We start from the raw sequence: 25,995 nt of genomic DNA, 5'->3' as shown, positions 1-25,995 counted from the left end.
TAGTTAATACACTTGGGGTTCTAATGTAATCACGTGTAGTCATTTTAATTCGTATTAATTTATTTCAATATCTTCACTCGGATGTGACTTTTTTCCTTTCTTAAACTCAAAAATACGTTGCTTCAACTCAACATCTTCTATAACATCTTCCAATTTCAACGGTGAACGATTGAATGGATCCGTAGGGTCACTCAATAAATGAGATTTAATCGTACTCCGATCAATACTAACTTTAGAAGTAGGTAAGATTACTGGATCCTCCATTAACGTGAACATTAATGGATCAAGAAACTCATCTGGAATTTCACCCAATTCCATTTCTTCATCCTCTTCAGATTGTCGAATCTGTTCTGCTCTTTCGGCAAATTGAATGAACCCTTGAATCACCATGGAATCAACATATGTCTTTGTAGATAAGATCCGTTCAGCCTTTCTGAAAAGCTCGATATGGAACGATCTTCCGTCTCTCGCACACGCAACCGCAAACTTGTCTTGCTTTGCCAAATTATAATAAATCAGACAAAGATCACTCAAGGTTCGTTTGGGATCAAAATAATACTTTTCAGGTGCTTCAACCTTCAATGTAGAACATTTGGGTCCAATCATTATCCCCAAGTTATAATCCAACATACCGGCCAATCTGTCAACTAATTCGTCCAATACAAACCCTTCAGGTACTTCCTTGGTGAATAGTTTGAACAATTCCATGGTCTTGTTGGCCAAACCCATTAATGATTTTGCGTTACGTTCTGAATCATGGAGCTTCTTAGTCAATTCTTCAGTGGTTCCATATTCTTCAGTGTTCTCCTCCTGACCGCTGTTTCTTCTCTTCAATTCTTGCTGGTACATATGAATCTTGTTTAAGGATTCAAATGCTTCGTCCAATAAGTAAGTGGTATCATTCAACATCCGAGCAATAAATCTAACAAAGAAATCAATGCTACTTTTGGAATAGGCTACCAATTGTTGTCTGTAAATATAAGTACCTCCATTCCACAAACATTCAATCACTTCTGATATCCGATATCTGCTATTGAACTTATCATAAAATTGACTTGAAGTACCAGTCTTTTCAACCATTACATAAAGATCCAAAAGTGAATAAAGCAAATTCTGTGATACCAATTGATTATGATTGAAGATTTCCATCATAAACCCAGGTGAGTTGGGTCCACTATAAATAGGCATAGTACCATAGGACAAAATATCAATTAAATTAGCCTTTAAATGTGGGTTGCCTACTAATTCAGGACAACGCAAAAGGATCACAATAAACTCAACAAGCGGAGTCAATCGGTCTTCATTGAAAATCATTGGACTACCTCTAAAACGAGATAAGAACCGACAATATTGAACTATACCATCAATAAAGTATTCTGGTAAATATTTCCATGGTTCAGGTGATTTGGTCATAAGGAAATCATGGTCATCTAATTCAGCAACTTTGGAAATCTTAAAAATGGGTATGGAAATTTTAGATGATGGATATTGATGAGCTGGATCGATCAAACGAGTGAAGAATGTGGTGGCTCCAACAGCAAAGTCAAAGATCTCCAAATGTAACTTGCGGGAATCAAATAAGGCAGTTGTCACATGCTTTGTTGCACTCGTAATAGCTAAAAATGTTGTAAGTTGTTTAATCTCAGCTGCATGTCTGGGGTTAAGGTTAATAGCATTTTGCAGCAGTTGATTAAGAGCCATAATTTGTTCATTTATTTGATCGATTTGCCTTGAATTTCTATCATAGAAATTTGCAATCCCACCAAGTCCATAATGCAAATAGGTTAAGGTGAGATAAAAGCAATCAGAAATGAAATTCACCAGTTCTCCAGATAATCCTAGATTTTCATAATAAGTGTTTGCTTCATTTGAAGAAGAATTAATTCTTGCTTCTTCAGAAACGTCCAAAAGGTCACTTTTAGCAAAATAATTGGGGTCAATCTTATCAATTTTCAGATAACCTGGGAAATCAAGAAATGGGGCTGATAATCTGACCAAAATAACTGTGATATTCATCATAATACCATCAGAAGCCAACTTATTAGGGTTGGCATGACTACCCTTTCTTAAATGAGATACATTAACGAGAGAAGCAAACCATTTCATGACATCATTTCTTGTTTGGGAGGATCCTCTAACCAACTTATTCACAAGAGAGAATAATCTGTCTATCAAAACATTGTACTCATTTTGAATACCTTCAGATATTGATTTGATTTCATTCTTTGTCATTGTAGGCGAACCAAAGTAATTAGTAGCCACTATTCTATCCATTGGAGATAATTTTAATATTGCGCCCAATAAGGAGGCATTCTGATATTCTAAACCTTCTTCCAATTCAGATGGGAAGAACCCGTCGATTTGAGAGTAAATAGCTGCAATTGCTTTCACCGATACCAACATTTCGTAAAACGTCAACATTTGATTGTACTCCTTCATCGTAAGGTTGACGACACTTAAAGCTTTAGACAATTGTGGTACTAGTTTGTTGAGATAATCCAAGAGGATGTTTTCGGAAATTACATACTCAATTGACTCCATTATAAATGGTCCAGTGGTATCATTGCAAGTTCGGGTTAAATACATGACTGTATCTAACAAATTGTTACGATCAAACATAGATTCATCCATGATACCTAACAGACCATAGGATACAGCCAATTCACGCACATTTGACAAGGCCGTGGCTTTCAGTTGATAGTGGACATCTTTCTTGTTCAACTTGTGATGTTCACGGACGGCGTTGTCATAGACAAAAGTCAAGTATTCAATGGTACATTTATAAGACTCAGGAATCAGCATCAGCATCAAGATCTCCATAAAGAGTTCCTCTATGTTGTTCTTGGAAAACAGAGTCAATTCAATGGAATTTGTCGGAGATGACAATTCGATCAAGCCTGAACCTTCAGGAGGTTCGTATGTTGCACCAAACACCATTTTGACCATTTCTGAGGGCCAATGGAGTTCGACTTTGGGTTGGGTTCTGGGGGAGACATTCTTTGAAGGAGTAGACACAGTAGGAGCAGAAGGCACTTTAGTAGCAGAAGGCACTTTAGTAGCAGATGTTGCTTTTTTAGTAGGAGGTTCTGTAGAAGAAGGCACCGTGGAATCACTAGAATTGGATTGTTTTGATGGCGTACTACTGGCCAATTTGGCAAGACGTTTAGCTCTAATCTAAAGGATCAACAGTTAGTCTCAATGTGTAACCGTAAATACAGACCAAACACATAAACGTATACATACATCGTCTTCAGACATATTGAGGAGGACCAACAAGAATTAAGAACAGATTTACGATCACCAAACGGATGGATGGATCGATCAACGGGTGATTTGCCTTTGGGTCGAGCGAGTAGTCGATTTGATCTTTGGTCGGTCGGTTAGTCGGTCGGTTGGTGGGTCGGTAGTTCGGTTTGTGAATTTCTCCAGTCGAGGAACGAAAATTTGAAACGACGCTTGACCTCGTTACAAGTGGACCAGAGTAGCAGCATCAGGTTACCGGTATCCAAAGTGGTTAAGAGAGGGATTTGAAGTGATAATTGTATTCTATACATTTCCTGGAACAAGTAGGTCTCTTTAGATACCGATAAAGTTAACTATAGAGTGCGGTGGTGAGGGCTATTAGTCGAGAGTTGTACAGCATATTATACCATACCAAAAAGATACCATTGTTAGAAGATAGCATCACTCGATTGGATTAGATAGTAGTAGTCTTGTGGAAGCTGTTACTTCTAGTGTTAGTGTTAGTGTTACTGTTGACTACTATTTGTTTGTATGCATGATACTATGGTTGAAGTAGAATCAATTAAAGGTGAGGTTCCTTCGTCTATAACTAAAGCCCTTATTAAACAACAGGAACGAGTGTATCTTTTACATTTGGAAAAGAGTCTAGTCAATTTCATAAAGAACAACATATTGCAATTGCAACTGCTGAATCAAAGCCCAGTTTATGTAATTCATTCCATTTACCTCAAGAATTCCTACTATAGATTATTGACCCACCAATTATGCCAATACTACAACTTGCAACATTGGAACAACCAACAGAACGAAATTGTTGTTAGTCCTAGACAAAACTTTGATTATGGTGATTTTATTACCCATGTTGATAATCCGTCGTCTCCCAAGTTCACCAAATTATCTGTGTATATCCAGATGGAGATGAACACCCAACATATGATATTTTCCAATGAGTTATTATCACGAAGTCATTCTCAAAAGACTCAGCCCCGTGCACCGCTGAACACTGCTATATCATCAATTAGGCCGGCAGCCAGACAAATCAAGCTTATACGAAAAGATAAACCATCATCACCATCTTCAGTGTCGGATACAGTAAACGGTGAAGGCGAAGTGAGTTTTAATTCAGCCACCATCGCTAGTGCCAAAAGTGATGATACCAGTAGTAGTTCCGTGACGGATATGACTATGAATATGGAAGATTTGGCGATTTCAGACTCATCGTCAACTTCTACAGAATCTCATGACTCGAAAATCGAGTCAGATAGAGCTACAAAGGAGGCTTTATATAGGAAACTACGAGATGAGATCTTTGATCAAGAAGATGACATAGAAGCTACGCAGGGATACCGGTATATTCTGAAAAGTGTACCTATTCCACTAAAGGAGAAGAATCCTCATGAACATGGAAGGCAATACGGACTTGACCCCGATGTAAAGCAAAATAAAAGCAAAGATGGGAAGAGCCAACACCAGAAAAATAGAAGCCAGAACCAGAACCAGAACCAGAACCAAACAAAGACCAAGATTATGTCTCAGAGTCAAAGTCAGACCGTGAATGAAGCTTCTTTGAATCCGAAACCAAAGCCAATTCAAAATCAGACAATGGTTGGTAGAACTGGAGTTAGCTTTGTTCCTGCTTATCCAGGAATGTCAATTCCTTTACAGTATAATGGTGGTGCCCAGTCAGGAACGGGAGTGATCTCAACCCCCATGGTAGCTGTATATCCTCAACAACAACAACCGTCACACGGAGCTTATTTCGGAGTCCACTTCCCTCCTCCTCCTCCTCCTACTGGATATTATCCTGGTCCAGTACTTATAGCTCCAATGGCAGTTCCTACAACCTGTAATGGGAGTGCTGTAGTTCACGGACCACCACAGTTGGTTCCTACAACAACAGCAATACCTAGTGGGATACCACCCAATGGAATCTATTCTGGTATGAGCGAGTATGGGAATCGAACCAGTTACGACAAGGAAACCGAAAGGAAAATCTTGAATAATCCCTACATTATCATCCCTGATTCCGGCAATAATGTTACAAGAAACAAGACTCGAAAACGGTACAATAACACTAATAATAATAATAACGGCGGTATTAACGAGACTAAAGGCAAATAGTACATGATCGTAAACTATATGACGATGTTTCAGATTTCCAGGTGTACTTTAAACACGAAACGACATAATTTTACCTAAATATTACCATTTGCGTCACCGCCAACTGATATAGTTTACGAATAGGGTAAGATAATGGAATGAAAGGAGATGGGGTCCATCACATGCACAAGACGGCCGTAGATATGGGTTATACGACGTCATATATAGTATATGATACACAACGGCTACAACTACATAATAAACAGTATATATTTATACCCAACATCAATTAAATGCATCTTACGTAATGATCACCAACCATTTTGAATCAACAGAATGGGTGTAGATTTTAGTTGTACGTTTATGAGTGCTTGGACAGAACAGGGTAAAAGACGATCGTGGCATTGAAATTTTCGGTTCGCATTTTCTTTGTCTGGTAGGTATAAATACCCCAACGTACTATCAATATAAGTGCCGGTGCCTACGTGTCCGGCTTGCGAACGAAAAAGGCGAACGATTATTGTGACGTATCAAGTTAACTATTATTTCATAAAAGTTTTATATACGCTGAACAGAGTTTTATATTAGTATCCAGAATGTCGGCTCCACATCATGATGATGATTTGGAACCAGAAACGGTTGATGGATACGTTGTTGGGGAGAAAAAGACTATTGAAGAATATAACAAATTGGATGCGGAAGATGAAAGTTTAGCCAAGTGGAAGGCCAGTTTAGGGTTAGGTGGAGATGCCAATGCGTACCCTGTTAAGGCTGGAGATAATCGTAGAGTTGTTATTGTACTGATGAAATTACAATTTCCAGATCAACCAGATTTAGAGGATGTTATAATTGATTTGGAAGATGATCAAGGCAACACCATAGCCAACAAGGAGATTAAGTTTCAAATTAAAGAAAAATCCATTTATCAATTAGTTATTAAATTCAGAGTACAACACGAGATTATCACCGGATTAAAATATTTACATCTGGTTAAAAAAGGATTTGTTAGAGTCGATAAAGTGGAGGAACCTCTAGGATCTTATGCTCCAAATACAACATCTACACCTTATTACGAGAAAGCCTTTGATGAAGTTGAAGCACCAAGTGGGATGATGGTTAGAGGAAATTATAATGCTGTAACCAAGTTTATAGATGATGATAAAACTGTTCATTTAACATTCCCTTGGAGTTTTACCATCACCAAATAGTTAATACAAGTTATCTTACTACAGTAAACACTACTACTGAGTAGCCTCCACTGTGTTGTACTGTACCATGTTCTTGTCCCTTGTCTCCATGTCTCATGTCGCTAAGTCGGGTAAATGTCGCGCTTTCACCAAACACAAAAGTGAGGGCGAAAATTTGAACAAATCAACAGAAAACACTTGAGGACAACAAGGTACGTTGTTCTCCTATAATTTTCTCTTTATTCAACAATTGGTTAACTTGGTTCAATTAGTTGGCGAGATCTTCCGAGAGCGGTATAGTATTAACTAGTGGGAGATTATTACTACTATAATAATAATAATAATAACAAAGTTGTTGCTGTTGTTGTTGAACGCGACATTCTCATAGTGTATCGATATTATTATTATGGTCAAGATTGAACAACTCGACACAACGTCGACGTTTGCTTGGAACCATGATACTTTGCCCTTATTGGCTACTGGATCTGTAGCTGGAGCTGTGGACATTAACTTTTCTGCGTCTTCTAAATTGGAGATCTGGGACGTATTTACAAGTAAAGGACAACCTATTTTTTCCACTCCAGTGGAACAACGATTCCATGCTTTGACCTGGTCCAAGCCCATGGAAGGTAGACCCAGCGGGGTTTTAGTTGGTGCTATGCAAAATGGTAACGTTGAATTTTGGGATGCTGACGTATTAATCAAGTCCAAAGATGTTCAAAAGGCTTTAATCCACTCTTCAAATAAACATGCTGGTCCAGTTAAATGCTTACAATTTAATCCAAACCAACCCCACGTGTTGGCCACGGGTGGTTCTAATGGACAAATTTTCATTTGGGATATTAAGACGTTTGCTGATCCAATTAATCCTGGTCAAGCGATTTCTCCAATGGATGAAGTTACTCTGATTGCTTGGAATAATTCTGTACCCCATATTTTTGCTTCTACTGGTAATTCAGGTTATACTTCGATTTGGGATTTAAAAGCCAAAAGAGAGGTGCTTCATTTATCTTATGTTAATCCTAAAACAAATGGTAAAGCCAACTTCTCTTGTGTCGCTTGGCATCCATCTCAATCAACTAAATTAATCACTGCAAGTGATACAGAAGTTTGTCCATTAATATTATCTTGGGATTTAAGAAATGCAAATGCCCCAGAACGTATTTTAGAAGGTCATATGTCGGGTGTCCTTTGCTTAGATTGGTGCTCTAAAGATGCTAATTTATTATTATCAAGTGGTAAAGATAATGCAACTTTAATTTGGAATCCAATTACTGGTGAAAAATTGGGTAGTTATCCTTCAACAACCAATTGGGCTTTTAAAGTTCAATTTGCCCCTCTGGCTCCTGATGTCTTTGCTTCTGCTTCATTTGATGGGAAAATTGTAATTCAAACTTTACAAGATACAACTCCTGCACCTGAAGCTCCAAGTACTAATGTCGATGATAGTACCTTTTGGAGTGAAATCTCTTCATCTCAAACTCAACAACCTGTTTTTGATAAGATCCAAGCTCCCTCGTGGTTAGCATGTCCTTCCAGCGTTTCATTTGGTTTTGGCTCCAAATTGGTTTCCATTACTTCATCCAATGGTAAATCTATCATTAATATTAAAAAAATTGCTACCTCAAATGATACCACCAAATCAGATAAATTGGCCAAAGCTTTGAATGAAAACGATTTCCATGAATTAATTGATGAAAAAACAAATCAACCGTTTGTCAATGAAAATGATAAAGAAGATTGGAATATAATTAAGGAGTTTTCTGATTTAGGGAAGTCCCTGTTCTTGGAAAATGTGTATGGAAAGAAAAGTACCACTACAGACCAATCTGATATTCTTAAAGGAATGGATGGTGACTTATTGGAATCTCCTATTGTGAATGGTGGGAATGAATCATTCTTTGACAATTTAAGTAATGGTGTCACAAAGGATATTGAATTTACATACTCTCCATCAGGAAAGTTTTCAATTTCTGACGATGAATCTAATTATAAATTGATCCAGCTAATATTGCAAAATAGAATTAATGAAGCCACAGATTTATGTTTGAAAGAAGACAAATTGGCTGAAGCATTGATTTTAGCCTTAGATGCTGAAGTTGAAGTGAAAGAAAAGGTTAGAAGTGCCTATTTCAAAAAACATGCTGATAATACCTTATCAAGAATTCTTTATAATGTTGCTTCTAAAAATGTCACTGATATTGTATCAAATGCAGATGTTAGTGATTGGAAGGAAATCGCTGCAACCATTTCATCATTCACTAACGATGGTGATGAATTTGATTCCAAGATAACGGAATTGGGTGACCGTGTTTTGGCAGCAGGGTCTAGATTCAATGCTCTTCAATGTTATTTTGCAGGTGGAGCATTGGATAGAATTGCAAAGATTTGGATTGAAGAATTACCTCAATTTGAAGAAGAATTATTAACATCCAATAACGAGACGATTTCAACTCCTTCTGACGCCCGCTTTGCTTCTTTGAATAACTTTGTTGAAAAGATTTCTGCTTACAGATCTGCTGCTAACTTTGAAGGTGTATTTAGTGGTCCAAACCTTCTGGCCATTTCCAGAATAATTATTGAATACGCATCTGTTGTTGCAGGTGATGGACAATTCAGTTTGGCAACTAAGTTTTTGGACTTGTTGCCAACTGAAATCGTGGTTAAGGAGAAGGAAAGAATCTCCAAGGCTAGTGGACTTGCTACAACTGATGCCCATGTTACCAACAATTCATTTGCTCAATCCAAGAGACTTCAAAGCATGTCTGCTGCCTCTAGTGCTGCTGTTCAAAGAGGTGGTCCAAGAAGACAATCTAGTTATGCACCTGCTGCTACTTTTGGCTTTGCTCCTGCCAATGGTCCAGTTCCATTGCCTTCAATGAACGTCCCACCACCTCAAGCGTCCTCTACTAACCAATATGCTCCACCAACCAATCCTTATGCTCAACCAACAGCTCAAGGGATGATGATGAAACCTCAATCTATAAGTGGACCCCCAAGAGTTCCACTGATTGTTTCCCCTCCAGTGAGATCACCAATGGCCGACCCAGCATTACTTGCTTCTGCTGGTCCTCGGAGTATTAGTAGACAAAGTTATGGAACCATTGCTCCTATTATGCCCCCTATCAAGCCTATGTCTCCTACACCTGCAAGTACTTATACTAATGTTTATAAGCCAACTGTTCCTGCTGTGGGAGCTCCCGGACTGTTGAGTTCACCAACTCCTAACTCCACCAAATCATGGTTGGAAAACACTGATGGTTGGAATGATTTACCAGAAACTTTTAAACAACCTACTCCTCCAAAACGTGCTGCTGCAGTTGCAGTTGCATCACCCAAACTACCAGCTCAAGTGAAGATGGTACCAACGAAACCAACTCCTTTACCACAAGCTGCTCCACCACCACCTAAGGCTGCTTCTCGAAGTGCGTCTTCAGCTTCAACTTCAACTTCAACTTTGACTGATAAACCAACCAATCAACAACAACAACAAAAGCCAAAGGAAAATACCAGATCTAATCGGTATGCCCCACCTCCAGGTTCAGCTACTCCATCGGCCGTTCCATCTAATCTTTCAACACCTCCATTGACAGCTTCTTCAAGTATGTCCATGTCCATACCACCAAAGAACCCTTATGCTCCTCCACCTCCATCCAAGACCGATATTCCTCGTCCAAAACCTCAACCTATTGCTTCGTCAATGCCCAACGTTAATACTGCAGTGAACTTTAATCCTCCTGCTGCACCCCCAAAGAACCCCTATGCTCCTCCATCTCAACCATCCATGGGTATTCCTCAACCTCCACAACAACATCATCATGGTGGTAAGACCACCAATCCACCCACCGGGAAGATGCCGGGACCACCTCCACCTCGTGCACCATCCATTTCATCCCAAAATTCTCAAGCACAAGCACAAGCACAAGCACAAGCACAAGCACAAGCACATGCACAAGCACATGCACATGCACAAGCGCAGGCACCTCCTCCACCTCCAACAGCTCATAAGGTTGAACACCCATCACCAGTTCAACCACCACCAAAGTTCAAGGCCGTCAGTAGAACTTCTTCTGCCACAATCTCCACTCCTCCTCAGCCGGAACTTGATCCACTTGCAGTGAGAAGAATCAACGACTACTTCAAGGCGGCGTCCGCTAAGATCCAACCCCAAGTCCCCGACAAGTTTAAGGCCCATGCTCTGGACATGGCAAAGAGATTAAAGTATTTGTATGATGCTTTAGAGAAGAAGAAGGTTTCTGCTCCAGTGGTTGATCTTTTGAACCAAGTGGTCACTTCATTGGAGAACCATGATTTTAAATCCGCGGCGGAGTTAAACAGCCGCATCTCTGATCAACATCCATCTCAAACCGGTAACTGGTTCATTGGTGTCAAACGGTTGATTAGTATGAGCGAAGCTTTTGCTTAATAATAAAAAATCATATATATATATATATATATCGTTTAGAATAGTACCATTTCAAACACTTTGGCTCCTCCATTATCAGGAGAGTCCTTCTCGTGTACACCATCAAATGTTAGTAGCAAGTAGCGAGAAGACACTGGATCCTGGAAAGACACCTTAGTGGTGTTGAATCTCTTCACTATGGCCACCTCGTCAACCGTGTTGGGGTCAAAAGGAGCGGTGATGTTAACGTGGGCTTTGGTGATGGAGTCAAACACTTCATATTCATTGTATAGTTGTTTATTCGTATTGGCGAAGTCAACGTTTCTTTGAAGAGCAGTAGAGTCCGGGAAACTGGAACGATAAGAGCTTGATAACGATTGGAGTTCATATTTTAAAGGAGGTTTATCACCCCAATTGATATAAGCTCCTTTCACCTCAGTCACCAGCTTTAAGTCAACCAACAACTTGGCGGAAGAATCGCTATGTTTGGCTTGCCAATGAGTAAAGTTATCACCGTCATTAATCAGTAGAGGTGAATCTCCATAAACAGATTCGGTGATAGCCCTGAACTCCGCTAATTCACATTCACAAATGGAGTCATTAACATTCCGTTGCGGAGTGAATAACGGGACACTAAGCTGGTGAGACTTGGCTAACTTGTATGTCCCATTATATTCATTTCTTTCCGATACTTTGATGGTAATAGTCTTATCTGAAACATGGGGTGAAATGGGTCCGTTGTTGGTCACTGTAAGCATACTATCTTTAATGTCAAATGCTAATGAATAGTTCATGTAAACCAACCCGTTGATCGAAAGATCTCCTCCAAACAAAGGGAGTGATACGGGGTCAATTTCCAAATGCCGAAGAATCTTACCTGAAGAGTCTGTATCGTATGAATATCTAAACCCTGTTAATCCTTGTACTATCGCTTGCACAAACCCTCCATGACCAGTTAAAAATGGGAAGGCTGGGTGGGTCCCTCCATTGGTCAAGTAATTATCATTACTTTGTTCTGAAAATTGAGCAAAAGGAGCCCTTAAATAAGGTTGAACCGACCGATGAAGATACGATTGAGATGAACAGCCAACTTGAGAAAGCTTGGAGGACACGATGGAAAATATAGGGAATGTCATTGCTGGTCCATAGCTAACTTGCTTTTGAGAATAAAATTGCATGTTTCGAAGGGCTTGTTCATCATCAATTAATACATTTTCCAAGGGGTATGTTAACATAATCACATCAGCTTGTTTAACTTCAACAGTTCCATTCATCCCAGTATATTCTAAAGTAATATTGTCTTTGTTATCTGATTGGGGAATCTCTATCTTCTTTGAAATATCTTCAAAAATCTCAATGGTATCATTTTGGAAATGCTTACGAATAGTGTTAGCCCATTGAGTTATGGCACTGATCCCTCCATTGGTGTAAGCTCCATTATTGATATGGTTAGCATACTCATCAGGGTCCGTCATGTTAAATGTCCAGTAGGAATTATCCGTAACATTGATCTTAGTTACATATGTACTAAGGAACGTGGCTGCATCGTTTATCATTGGCATAGTAACATCTCTTAAAAAATTATCATCGGCAGCTCCACTTAAATAAAGATTCCAACTTGCTTGAACGACGGCATGGTTTATGTGATATTCATAATCTAAGCAAGGACCTGTTGCGGTACAGTTCCCAAAACGTCCACTAGTCCAAGGATAAACAGCTCCACTGTAACCCTTTGGGACATTCTTTTGAGCCTGCTCTCGAGTATGCAACCGATAATTCACTATACTTTTAGCATGGGATGGACTGAAAGGCAATAATGCATGGTACATCCATAAATCAGCATCCCAAAATACCATTCCAGCATACGAGTCTGAACTCAAACCACCAACTCCTAAAGCTGCAGTTACTCCTTGAGCATCTGATCGAGTATTTGCCAACAAATGATAAATAGAAGCTCTTGCAGCCATGCTTAAAAGAAGATCATCTTTAAATATTATCAACGGAGCTTCTCCAATTAAAGACTCCCATGCGTTTAAATGAATTTGGTATAAATCCTTTATGGGCTCAATAATATTTGAAATATTTCTAGCATATGAAACCAACTTATCGACTGAGTTTAAGGAAGAATCATAATCTGATGTAACAATACCAACCGTTTTGAAGATTTCAATGTCATCATATGCCTTTAAAGATATCTTAGACGATTGCGAAACAGAATGGTTTGTCTTTGCAATAGTAATATTTTCTAAAGACAATTTGGAACTTATTATGCCATCAACATAATCAATCTCATGAGGTTGAAATGCGATATATATACCCTTTTCCTTATCACCATCCACGCTCTTGAAATGACATCTTTGAGCAGTTTCTATTGCTAAAATATCCAGTACTTTAAGCTCCAACAGTGAATTACCCAAATTCTCCATATAAAGAGAAACTATACCCAAGTTAGCAACTTCTCTATGAGCTAATACGGAATACTTCACCTTTAGAGCATCTAGCCAGATGAACTCAGTAGTGACAACACCATTATCTAAGGATGCCTTTTGAGAATAATTCAGAATGGGACCTAATTCAAGTGAAGAAGAATTTGGTGATAATCTATAATGTTCACCATCCAAAAGAGCAGAAACCTCTAAGGTTGTCCATTGAGGGACAGCAGAGAAGGAACTCTCGTAACCATTTTCCAACAACTCTGGAAAGTTTGTACCGTTTAACCGTTTTTCGATATCAAAGAAGCCCGCAACAAAGGCCCCTGCATATCTCTGGTTGAATAAGGGCCATCCATTGACAATATCCTCTGGATTTGCATCTGAATTATTTGAAAGAGTGTCATAAGCAAAGCCATGCCCCACATTGGGGATTCTGCTACCTATATAACCATTGGCAACATATGGTTGTGATTGATATTGGTGGAAAGGATTAAAATGAACTGTCCCCACCGTGTTATCCTCCAAATCATAGTAGGCACCTTTGGAGTTTTTGATATCTTGAAAGAGTAGTTGATTCTCCAACGACTCCGCCAAATTTACATAGTAATCTCTATCTTTTCTAGTAGGATCTAAAGTGGTCAGGCTTGAAGACTTCAGTGACCATAGACCTTTCCAATTTACAGGGTAGGCCTTCACAAAGCCAAAACCTTGCTCATTTGATAAGAACCCCAAATGGATTATAACAATGAAAAGTAAAAGCAGTCCAATAGACATTAATAGTAATCGTTGTCTTCGACGTGTAGCGGTCGACCAAACACAGGTTATATGTCCTTTCCAGTTCATTATATATCAATAGGATAATCCACAATTTAAAGCCATATTTAAACCCTTAGGGATGCGGGAAAGTGGTTCTCTGCTAGTGCTAATTTGTGGGGGTGGATTCAACGCAGTCCCCTCAACAGAACATAAAAAACAATACAAAGAAATGACTCCACAAATGTCAAACGGCATCCATTAAGCATTGAATTATGGTATGCATGTTGTTGTTATGGTATTTCTCTGTATATTTTAAGTTTGCTGTCGTATTACCGAGGTAGTTCAACTACCAAACTTGGGGTAACAACAGACATGGTTTTTGTGCCAGGAGAATGTGAGTACTGTCCTATTAATAGTGGAGGTCACACGTACACAAACAAAACTCATACTTAGTCGGAACCGTTCTAGATAAGGTGGACAATTGATTACCGAAGTTGTAAAAGGTCCAGAGGAAGAGCGAAGGAAGGAAAAGTGGGGAGCCTATTGTCATTTCATAATAATTAAATTCTTTTTCATTGTTCGTTAATCATTCGTTTGGTCGAGGGATTGTTTTAGTCATGGCAACCAAAAGTTCATTGGTGGAAACAAGACGTCCAGGAATTGGCCAGATGTTCTTGTGGTTTCTTTCTAATTTCTTGTAGTTATCCACTGAATTTTTATTAATATAATTTTTGAGCAATTCTGACACTTTAGGGGCATAGATAGAATCTTCAAGTGTCCCCACAAGTTCTGAAACACTTTTCATTTGGTACGTTGTAGTTGACAATTGGTTAACTGAATTATTTTGGAAATTGGAAACCACTTTGTGTGCTTCTGTCTGAGCACTGGTAAGCAGATTAACTACTGTGCCATCAAGAGCACTGATTGGTATTCTGTTTTGATGATCTGCAAGATTAAAGTGAGAAGGTTCCACAAGTTTTGAATCTTTTTGTACCGCTTTGAGAGCGTGATTATAGCTACGCATTAATTCAGCCTTCTCTCGTTTCACTTCGGCAAGCTTAGCTCGATATTTTTCTATGTTGATTCTGTTATCCACATTGTGTGGGTTAGGAACAATAAATACGCCGTTTGTTCCCGTTTGAGCCGGTTTCGGTTGAGATCGCCACTCAACAGATATTTCGTCATCTATTAAACCTTTAAGAATTTCCTCAGTAACAACTCTTGCTATATTAAATACAGTTTTATCCTCTGACGAATGAGGCAATTGTTTCTCCTTACGGTCCATGCTTGCTCTGATACACCAAACAAGAAGTTTTTTCATTTTTTCCGTTGATGATATTGCTGGACTCAACATTTTATAGTAGTCCGCAGGAGGAATCTCATCATGAGGGTTTATATCAAACCCACTACCAATACTCAGCATACGACGACCTCTATTGAGATATGAAGATCTTCTACGCCTACCATCTGTTTTAGACTTTGTGTTGTTGTTATTGTCTTGGAGTTCAATGGTGTGGTGAGATACTTGTTCAACATATTCTGAATTATCTTCTGATTCACTGGTAAAATTGGTGAAAGTTGGTGGAGATGCTTGAATTCTGGTTAATTTACTCCTGTTTTGACGACTCTTCTTGTTATTATCAGTAGTAGATTCAGGAACATCATCATCGTGTAAATAAACGCTCTGTCTTGTCATAGAATCCATTTCATTTTGCAATTGCTGGAAAGTGTTAGGTGGCGTTGCTGATAGATCTCTAGAAGCGCTTTTCTTACTCTTAGCAGCAGGTCTTTTAGTCTTCAGAGATCTCTTTTTAGGGACTTTCGTTGTTGTGATGGGATTAGCTTCCTTGGGTTGAGAAGTGGACACAAAGAAGTCAGTCAACTTATTACTCTTCCTTCCAACAACTTGATCCTTAATGCTCATGGCTATAGGACTTGGGTCTTCAGTAGATGCTTTCCTTGTTCTTTTAGACGTCTTTGTCGACTGCGATGCCCCACGTTTCCGTGTTTGTTTCCTTGGGGGCATTTTGTTAGGGATAACTTGGAGCGAATGAATATCTTTTACAAGGAGTTGTATGTGAGGACAAGTTAAGTGTCTTTGAGTTTGCAAACAATGCAATGACCAGTGCAACAGAGGACCTTAATACAAAAAAAACAAATAGTCTTAAGCTGGGATAAGAGAAAGAAGAAGAAGAAGAGGCCTTACAAAATCTCCTAATGTTTTGATGTTTATAATTGTTATGGCTGTATATGCACTCCCGTAGTAAATAATATTAATTAATGTCTTTGTTTACAACGACAAAAGTTAGACAACCTGACTATTCAGCAATTATACTTAGTTCTCCTGATATGCGACTCGAAGCAGTATCTCCTTGTGGTAGCTACACGGTGCAATGGAGTAGCGATAATGATGATCTCTTAATTGTGCATGATACTAAAGATTTCAAAGTCCACTCATCGTTCAATTTGGTTTCAGCTTTAGAAACGGTCGCAGGTCACGTTCTGTTTTCTAACGGCGATTACGGTCATCTTGAAGTCACACAGATATCATGGGAATACCTGCTTCATTCAAAGGCAACAAAGTTTGGTGTTGTCGTGCAAAACTTATCTGTGTTGGTGATATTTGAACTTGGGTTACACCATCGAGATCCAATAGTTATACCTCAGTCACATCACGAGGGCCTCTCACATTTTGAATGGATCCCACCAAATGAGAAGCAATCAAATAAAGAACCTAGCAATGGGGACGAGCACAACAAAATCTACACTAATTGTATACAATTGTGTGTTTTCACACGTAATAATATTTTGCTTAAGGTATACTCATTAGCGAGAACGCGGGTCGTTTTCACTATTGTCAAACCAGTTGTCGACCACATTATAGTGCGACCTTCTAAGAAGTCGCCAGAAAAAAGAGTTTACTGGTCCGTTCTTGCGACTTCATCTTCAGATGCAAACAAATGCACACTTTACCACTTTGTGAACGGAGGGGATATTAGTACGTTGTTTTATACTATAGAGCTTGATGTTTCAGCATGGTGTCCTCGTTTTGGCGTTAGTTGGTCGCCGCTGGGAAACTTTTTTGGGTGCTTTAACCAAACATTGTCTGGGTTCGAGTTATCAGTTTACAACAGTTTAGGAGCATTTACCAGTACCCACCGCGAAACAGGCGAACCAATCCTAAGGATTTCTAAAAACTTTTACAACGACGTCGACCTAAATGTTCCTCCTATTACGGCGAGGTTATTTGAGTTATGGTTGGGCACCACCACCGCGAACGCCTCCAATGAATATTCATTAGTAGCAGGACTTTCCCTCGATAATAAACTCACTCTATACTGTTTCTGTATCAACACCTTTCGTATAGAACAAACATTCACCTTAGAGTTATATCACACACCCAACATACCGTTATGGAGAAAGTTACACGGAGGCTCAGACTACCGCAAATCAACAGTATCCAAGTTTCCCTTGGCCCAAAGACGGGTAGAGGTTCGGAATATTCAAGTCATTGATAACAAGTTATTGGTGGTACAACTTGAGTCGCACATATTTTTGTATGTGATATCAGTTGATCACTTGAGGTTATCGTTTGAGCTTAAGGGCCTATTCATGTTTGATGAATCTGTGAAGAATGTGATTGCTATAGGAAAGGGTAATATAATGATTACCACCAGAGATTGCGTTTATCATTATCAAAGCGAAGAAGACAAGTTTAATTTGGTCTATGAAAATATGCTCCTACAAGGAGTTCATTATAATAATGATACGGTCTATTTGATCACTGCACTTGAATGGGATAAAATCTCGTTATCAGAACCAGCGATATCTGAACAAAGATTTAATGTTAGTGGTACTGAGGAGGTCACAGATACGTTTGCATTGCAAAGGCTAAAAAAACGTAAATTGTGATCATAATAATAATAATAATAATAGTAATAATAATAGTAATATTGGGAGACTATATACAAGGAATGCATGATGTGGGTTTACTTTAGTTAGTCTGAAAGTTATTATTTCTTCTTCTTTGCGGCCTCCTTCTTCTTCTTTGGCGCACCCTTATTTCTTCTCTTTCTATCAGCTACCATCTTCAATCTGTATACTTCTCTTGGATCTGTTAAGTTCAACTCAGGGAACCATTTCTTGAAGTCGCTGAAGGTTGGAACAGCACTATTGTCACCGTAATATTTCACAACTTCTGGACCTTTCAATTCTTTACGGAGAAACTTGGAGCCGTTTCTGGCATTGGCAGGGTTCCAATTTTCCTGGAAAATCGAGGCACTGAGAGCCTTTAATTGTTGGATTCTGGCCTTGACAGGTAACTTCTGTAAAAATGAAGACATGAGCCAGGGTTATGTGCAAGGAGATTTCAGTGTGGTGTGGGTTGGAGTTTACTACTTGATTAAATTTGTTAGTGGAAATTTTTTTTTTCATCACCATAATCGTGTGGATACCTTTTGGTAGCACCAACATAAAGTGGATTTACTTAGTATGTGTACGTAGCCAAACATGAGTGGATCTATAGTTCAACTTTACCCCAATTGACTATTGCGTGTCCGTGGAGCACATAATGTAATACACTTCAATTAAGCCAGAAAAATATGTTTCAGTTTCTCCATAAAAATGTGACGTACAACGATAAGGAACCAAGGAATGAGGCTTGTACGCCATGAAATTTACAGTAAATATATGCTAATGATAATATAAAATTGTACCATAGATCACGATATGAACGTTACTATAATTAAATGGATACTGTATATACTTAAGACATGCTACCTGATGGTAATAACTGATGCTACCATCTGATGCTACCATCTGACGATACTAACTGATGCTACCATCTGATGCCTACTATCTGACGCTATCCGGCGGCCCTATCTGGCCCTATCTGGCCCTGTCTGATGGCATCTTCTGGTACTATTAAAGGTACCTTGCCTCCGTTCTCATTGTGTCTGATACGTGTATACATGAATGCGCATCTAATACCCCTGTTGTATAGCGTACCTCGATGTGATTCTTAGTCTAGCCACTTCCTCAGCCCTCTAATGTAAAAAATAGCCTGGGCTTCGGATGATCAAGATTACATCATTGCTATAGACATTGGGATAGTTATATTGGCACTGCAATACCCTTTACATAGTACGGGAAGTAGTGAAGCGACAGTGATTGAGTGAGTTACTTAGTGAGTCGATAGCGAGTGAGTGCTTAGTGAGTGAGTACATAGTGAGTACTTTAGTTAGTGAGTGTTTAGTTGAGTGTCGTAGTACGTGAGTTATTAGTCTGCCCAATAGTCACAGCTCATAATGTCGTCTAAAGGGCATTCACAAGACAGTTTCAGTCCTCAAGAAGGAAGCAGTCAAGACCAGAGTCAACATTACTTTCCCTATGAAACATCACCTCAATCTTTTGCATACACAATGAGACTGCGAGATAATACTAATCGTCGACACCGCTACGGTGGTGAGTCGTCGTCTTCAAGTGATGAAGAAAAAGACGATGAGGAGTCATATAGATCATCTGGCCGTTTGTTCCAGCCTTCGCCGTATACAAGCCAACGACAAAGATCATCGTTGGTATCTGGTGACTTGAAAGCCCTCAAAGAAGGTTTAGATTTTGCATTGGGAACCCCGGGAAAGGAAGGGAATTGGTTTCCTAGATCCGATAACGAAGATGACGATGATTATGACTATGGTGATCATCATTCTCATATACAACCCAAAAGAGGCCCACTCTTGCACATCGAGACCAATGTCGTCTCAGGTCCTTATTCTATGAGTACTACACCCAAATATGACGTATCACCAAAGCTAGAACTTGGTTTAGAAGTACCGAACATCATCTCCACACCAACAACTCCAACAACCGGCACTATCAACAAGTTCTCCGATGCATTGGCCCGAGTCTCTGAAAGAATTGCCGGTACCGGGGCATTGGATGGCGATCAAGATCCTACTAAAAAGGACCCTACAACTCCGGCTGCGGGATCCCCAAAGAAAGATAAACTAATACGAAGTGCAACCCCAATATCTTCAACCAGGAAGGGTTCAAGTATAAGTACCTCATCTGCTACTTCCAGTATAAATGGTGATCCAGCAACAGCTACTTCCCATGGTGGTGATAGTTTGCTTGTTTACTCTCACAGAGATTCGTTGACACCAACTCTGCCAATGTTGGCATTCACATCAACTGATAGAGGGTCTTTGGTCAGTAAACCTTCTACTACTACTGAAACAGTTGACCATAATAATGAAGGGAGTAATTTCCCCAAAGAACCACAACCCATTAGAATGTTTGGTAAGTCTTTGAAGATATTCTCCTCTACTTCCAAGACCCGAATCTTTTGCTACAAGATAGCAACCCATTCGCGATATCCTCCGATATTATTGGGTCTTTTGATCTTACAAGTTGCTTTCTTATCAATGCAACAGTGGAATCCCGGAGAGAAAGGGTACGTTTTAAAGGGCCTGTCGTGGAAAGACTATGTTTTAATTGCCATCAACATTGTTTACACTGTTGAAATCGCCATCCAAATCATTGCTTTTGGTTTATTTGACGATCGTTGTATGTTTGAAGAACTTGATATGGATTATCCCGAGAATGAACTTAACATATTTTCAAGACTGCGTGTTTCCAAATACTTGAAACCAATAGCCAATCGTTGGAAAGGTATTAAGTCGAAAAGAGTCAGACTTGTTTCTTCTTCCACCAAACCAGTATTATTTTCCGAGCGAAACAAGACAACTACCAATGGCAAAAATCCAGATTTCATAGAGGAGATCGAGTTAAATGATCAAATACCACCATTAACTCCAACAGCAACATTTAAAAAGGGGTCTGAAGACATTAATTATTTGAGTTATGAAAACTCGGAAGATTTAGATGAGATTACTGAAGCATTGCCAACCCAACACCAAAGACTTCGATTGAAAAAGAATACTTTTATGGCTGTTCCCAAACCAACTAGTGAATTGGGATTAACAAGAGCATACCTTAGAAATAGTTGGCACAGAATTGATTTCCTATCCACCTTATTCTTTTGGATATCATTATTATTTTCCATCAATAGATTTGATGTGGAGCATCGAGTACTAATCTTTAGATCATTGAGTTGTTTAAGAATTATTAGAATCGTCAACTTAACAAAAGGTACAACCACAATCTTACTTGCGCTTAAAACTGCCATTCCCAAATTACTTGATGTGGTTTTATTTATTGTTGTATTTTGGGTATTCTTTGGTATTATTGGAATCCAATCTTTCAAATCTTCCTTAACTAGACATTGTGTATGGACCAACCCAAATGATCCTAACGATACTTACATCAATTCTAGTCAATATTGTGGATCTTGGTTGGGCAAGGATGGGGAAACTCATTCGTATATCTACAGAGATGGAACTGACTCTGGTGTTAGTAAAGGGTTTAGATGTCCAGTTAACTCCCAATGTATAAGTGGTGAAAACCCCTACGGTGGTACGGTTAACTTTGATAATATTTTCCAGTCTATGGAAATGGTCTTTGTGGTGTTGAGTGCTAATACATTCACTGATATAATGTACGATATCACTGATTCGGACGATTTGGTGGCAGCATTATTCTTTATCTTTTGCATTTTCGTTATGACCGTTTGGTTAATGAATATTTTCATTGCTGTGATTGTCACTTGTTTTCGAACAGCAAGTCAAGAATCACGGAAGAAGAAAGCAGCTACTGCTGCTGCTTCTGGTGGCAATGGTGGAAAGAAATCGGCTTTTAGTTTGGCTCTGAAATTTAGTAAAGATGAAGATCGTCTACAACAATTAAGAGCCAAGAACAAGGTATTTGCTTTTTACCAAGATAACAAAGTGGATCTTCTATTTGTGTTTTTGATTATTGCTGATTTAATTATGCAATGTACTCGAGAAGCAGATATGAGTGACGATTGGCACACATTTCTTTATCGATTCGAAAGCGTTTTCACGGCTATATTTGTGGGAGAAATAGCACTTCGATTTTGCTTATATTATCCTGATTTCAAGTTATTCTTCAAGTCTAAAAGGAATCTTTTCGACTTATTTTTGGCTACAATCACCGGGATTATCATCCTTAAACCTGTAAAAGAAGCCATGGGTCACACATATTATTGGTTGACGGTGTTTCAAGTGATGAGGTTTTACAGAGTGGTGATGGCCGTTAGTTTGACCAATTCTTTATGGTCAAAGATCATTAGTCAAATTGATGAGATTTTACAATTGGCATTATTCTATTTCCTTTTATTATTCTCAGTTAGTATTATTGTTGCTCGATATTTTGAAGGTGCTGTACCTCGAGATGAGTTGTATGCTACGGATTTTACCTTGCAAACTCTTCCGGGGGTAATCGTGGCTCTTTATACGGTTACTAGTACTGAGAATTGGACAGCGTCAATGTATTTCTTACAAGAGATGGCCCCTAATGTTCAATACCGAGTATTTGGGTCGTTATTCTTTATTGCATGGTTTATCTTCACCTTCTTTGTGGTGATCCAAATTTTCATTGCTATTATTGCAACCACATTGGAGGTTTCTGATGATGCTAAAAGAAAGAAACAGCTATTACAATTTATTAGCAACATGACAAGCAGATTACAATATACAGACCATGAAACGAGTCTCCTCCGGAAGATCAAGAAGAAGTTCTTTAAGAGTATCTCTCATAGTGAAGACTCCAAGAAGACAGTGGTTAACTTGTTGCTTAGTGGTACAGCAATTAAAGACTTTATTGATGAGACAGAATTGGATATTTCCGATTCAGATGATGAGAGCTTACCCAAATTAGAAATCAAAGGTTGGAGAGCGAAATTTTGGAAACACTTTGGTAAGTTAAAAGAAGATAATCACAACCCCTTCAATTCCAAAATGGAAACTAAACGAAAGAAGCTTAATCTTGAACTGTTTCAGGCAGCAGACTTTGCAAGAGAAGTTATCAAAGATAGAAATGAGATTATAGCCAAGCAGAACGCATTTTTAATACAAAACCCAACTTATAACAAGGTATTTTGGGTCATTGCACCAAGACATAAAGTCAGAAGATTTTGTCAAAGAATAGTTAAATCAAGTTATGGTGCTCGTATTGATGGGGTTGAACCTTATGGGATTGTTTATGAATTATTTCAAGTTGTGATGATTTTGGCATCAATTGCTTTGGTTGTTAGTGCCTGTGTGGGGACTCCATCTTATAAGAAGGAGTTAACTGAGAAGCATGGCATTTATAACTGGACATTGATCCTTTTGGCTACATTTGTTGCTATTTTCAGTATAGAATTTATTATCAAAGTTCTTGCTGATGGGTTTCTTATGACTCCAAATGCTTATATGAGAGAAATTTGGAATAAAATCGATTTGGTGGTGTTGATTACAATTTACGTTGAGTTTTTTGCTTCTCTTAACAGGGATGTTTCTGTTTCCAGAACAGTGGCAGGTTTCAAAGCTTTAAGAACTTTAAGACTTTTGGGTATAAGTAAAACTGCCACTCAAACGTTCCATCAAACATTAATTAGAGGATTTAAACAAATTATAGCTGCTGCTATGATTGCTTGGTGCTTATTATTTCCTTTTTCTATCTGGTGTTTGAACGTATTTAACGGTAGACTTGGTGTGTGTCTGGATGGGAACTTATCAAGAGAAGAATGCTTTAATGAATATGCCAATACGGTATTCAATTGGGATGTCACATCTCCAGCAGTCTACACACAACCTTATTTACAGTTTGATCGGTTTGGATCTTCTATATCATCTTTGTATGAAATCATTTCTTTAGAAGGTTGGGTTGATCTTTTGGCCAATGTAATGGCCAGTACTGGAGTCGGGACTCCTGCTCAACAATATGCTTCCCCCATCAATGGGATCTTGATTATCTTGTTTAATTTTACCAGTATGGTTTTTATCTTGACGTTATTTGTTTCTGTCATTGTGAATAATTACTCCAAGATCTCCGGTAAGGCATATCTTACTCCAGAACAAATTGGTTGGTATCAAGTGAAAAGTATTTTGGGTCAAGTACGCCCTTCTCATCGGAAGAACCTTACTAAAATGAAATGGTACAATAGAATTTGCTATAAGATTACTGTGGAGAAATCTTCATGGTGGAAGGATTTCCTTTCCATTGTATTAGGACTTCATGTGTTGGCACTTATGATGGAAATCTTCCCCACCAATGATGGCTTGGATATTTTTAGATTTTTTATCTACATTTGTGCTTCCGGGATATTCACTATTAATTCTGCTATATCTATATTGGGGTATGGATTTTGGGAATTCTTTGGCAACAAATGGAATGTATTTTCCACTATCATTTCCATTGGGGCTTTAATAACTACGGTTATAGCCAATTTCGTCAATTCCCAATCGTTCTTTGTGAATTTTAACAAGTTATTCCTAGTGGGGATGTTGTCATTTATTATTCCTCGAAGTGATAAATTGAGTCAGTTGTTCCGGTTTGCTTCTTCCGGGTTACCTTCCTTATTGGCATTAATGTATACTTGGGGGATCATGTTTCTTATGTTTGCCATAGCTTTAAATCAACTGTTTGGCTTAACTAAAATCGGTCCTAATGGTACGGGGAACTTGAATGTTCGTTCAGCACCCAAGGCTTTAATCTTATTATTCAGGTGCAGTTTTGGCGAAGGATGGAATTATATCATGGATGATTATACTATTAAGTGGCCTTATTGTACGCCTGGGGCCTCAGCTCAAGATGGCGATTGTGGTAATGCTGCATATGCTTATATTCTTTTCATTGCATGGAACATTTTATCCATGTATATCTTTTTAAACTTGTTTATTTCCGTGATCTTGGATAGTTTTAGTTTCATTGGGAATTCCAAAGTTTATGGCCATTTAATTGAACGGGAAGAAATCAGGAAGTTCAAGACATCATGGCAAGCCTTTGATCCAGAGGGTACTGGATTCATTTCTCCTGAAGATTTACCCAAGTTTTTACAAACTCTTGACGGAGCCCTTTCGTTCCACTTCTATGGTGGTCAATTATCAATTCCTTCCTTATGTAAGGAATGGATTACCCGAAATAACCCCGACGATCCTTATGATATCACCCTACATTATGATGTTATAGAAGAGATTTTGAACCAAACAGACGTGCAAAAGATTAGAGCAAGAAGGAAACTTTATGACCAATTCGTGGAAGAGGCCATGACATCCATGGTGTTGAATAATGAAGTGGGCATATCATTCCAGAGAATCATTTTACAGATTCCTCTATATAGTGCCTTCAATGATGGTGAATGTCTTAACTTGATAGACTATTTGGAGAGACGGTTCTTGATGCAAAGAGTACAGAAACACCTTAATAAAAGAAGAGTCATAGACATCATGACAGGGTATGCCATTCGGTGGAAATACTTACAGAACAAACTGAAAGGTATAAGAGATGTGGATATTGATTTTGGTTCAGCACTTCGAAAGAGAGTGTCAATCTTTAATCCCAGAAGTTCTATGGAATTAGATAATGATAATGATGATGATGATGATAATGATGACGATATCGATGATGATGATACTTATTCCCAAACCCATCTTTTACCCTCAACCAGCAAGCCACAAACACAAGAACGTACTTCTGTTCCCAAGATCATCATATCCAACGCTGACGTTGAGTCCTTAAGTACCGGAGATTATGTCCCAAGAGCACCAATAAACCTATTCAAAGGTAACGATACCCCCTCAGGATTGACTGAATTGATTGCCAACAGACAGCAGTCCTGGGAACATGTTACCATGGGAACACACTCATCTTCGTGGGGAAATGTGTTTGCAGACCAAGCTTCAGATGATGGCGATGGAGAAGAGGAAGACGAAAAGAAAGAACATTATATATGATTTACTATATTATTTAT

The 25,995-nt window shown here is 38.7% G+C and overlaps 9 protein-coding genes across 9 annotated transcripts; 5 read left to right on the top strand and 4 right to left on the bottom strand.

Moving 5' to 3' along the window:
* Positions 1-54: 54 nt before the first annotated feature.
* KQ657_003361 (ubiquitin-ubiquitin ligase) lies at positions 55-3,258 on the bottom strand (the record flags this gene model as incomplete). Its single annotated transcript, XM_043194087.1, has 2 exons — positions 55-3,174; positions 3,244-3,258. 2 exons carry the CDS (start codon positions 3,256-3,258, stop codon positions 55-57), a joined length of 3,135 nt encoding a protein of 1,044 aa, XP_043051139.1.
* Positions 3,259-3,786: 528 nt separating this feature from the next.
* Positions 3,787-5,364, top strand: FGR44 (Fgr44p; the record flags this gene model as incomplete). The annotated part of the gene is made up of 1 exon (XM_043194086.1): positions 3,787-5,364. The coding sequence occupies one exon, from the start codon at positions 3,787-3,789 to the stop codon at positions 5,362-5,364; it is 1,578 nt and encodes a 525-aa protein (XP_043051138.1).
* Positions 5,365-5,679: 315 nt separating this feature from the next.
* Positions 5,680-6,551, top strand: RDI1 (Rdi1p; the record flags this gene model as incomplete). Its single annotated transcript, XM_043194085.1, has 2 exons — positions 5,680-5,683; positions 5,932-6,551. The coding sequence occupies 2 exons, from the start codon at positions 5,680-5,682 to the stop codon at positions 6,549-6,551; spliced, it is 624 nt and encodes a 207-aa protein (XP_043051137.1).
* Positions 6,552-6,936: 385 nt separating this feature from the next.
* On the top strand, positions 6,937-10,956 carry PGA63 (Pga63p; the record flags this gene model as incomplete). Its single annotated transcript, XM_043194084.1, has 1 exon — positions 6,937-10,956. The coding sequence occupies one exon, from the start codon at positions 6,937-6,939 to the stop codon at positions 10,954-10,956; it is 4,020 nt and encodes a 1,339-aa protein (XP_043051136.1).
* A 35-nt stretch (positions 10,957-10,991) lies between these two features.
* On the bottom strand, positions 10,992-14,141 carry ATC1 (alpha,alpha-trehalase; the record flags this gene model as incomplete). Its single annotated transcript, XM_043194083.1, has 1 exon — positions 10,992-14,141. One exon carries the CDS (start codon positions 14,139-14,141, stop codon positions 10,992-10,994), a length of 3,150 nt encoding a protein of 1,049 aa, XP_043051135.1.
* A 568-nt stretch (positions 14,142-14,709) lies between these two features.
* KQ657_003356 (uncharacterized protein) lies at positions 14,710-16,149 on the bottom strand (the record flags this gene model as incomplete). The annotated part of the gene is made up of 1 exon (XM_043194082.1): positions 14,710-16,149. The coding sequence occupies one exon, from the start codon at positions 16,147-16,149 to the stop codon at positions 14,710-14,712; it is 1,440 nt and encodes a 479-aa protein (XP_043051134.1).
* Positions 16,150-17,536: 1,387 nt separating this feature from the next.
* KQ657_003355 (uncharacterized protein) lies at positions 17,537-18,035 on the top strand (the record flags this gene model as incomplete). Its single annotated transcript, XM_043194081.1, has 2 exons — positions 17,537-17,545; positions 17,589-18,035. 2 exons carry the CDS (start codon positions 17,537-17,539, stop codon positions 18,033-18,035), a joined length of 456 nt encoding a protein of 151 aa, XP_043051133.1.
* Positions 18,036-18,136: 101 nt separating this feature from the next.
* Positions 18,137-18,466, bottom strand: RSM27 (mitochondrial 37S ribosomal protein mS33; the record flags this gene model as incomplete). Its single annotated transcript, XM_043194080.1, has 1 exon — positions 18,137-18,466. The coding sequence occupies one exon, from the start codon at positions 18,464-18,466 to the stop codon at positions 18,137-18,139; it is 330 nt and encodes a 109-aa protein (XP_043051132.1).
* A 1,077-nt stretch (positions 18,467-19,543) lies between these two features.
* CCH1 (Cch1p) lies at positions 19,544-25,978 on the top strand (the record flags this gene model as incomplete). The annotated part of the gene is made up of 1 exon (XM_043194079.1): positions 19,544-25,978. The coding sequence occupies one exon, from the start codon at positions 19,544-19,546 to the stop codon at positions 25,976-25,978; it is 6,435 nt and encodes a 2,144-aa protein (XP_043051131.1).
* Between the last annotated feature and the right edge of the window lie 17 nt (positions 25,979-25,995).

Source organism: Scheffersomyces spartinae (genome assembly GCF_019049425.1).
Source record: "Scheffersomyces spartinae strain ARV_011 chromosome Unknown scaffold_3, whole genome shotgun sequence".
Lineage (NCBI taxonomy): Eukaryota > Fungi > Ascomycota > Pichiomycetes > Serinales > Debaryomycetaceae > Lizanozyma > Lizanozyma spartinae.
This window is presented reverse-complemented; position numbering and strand designations above follow the sequence as displayed.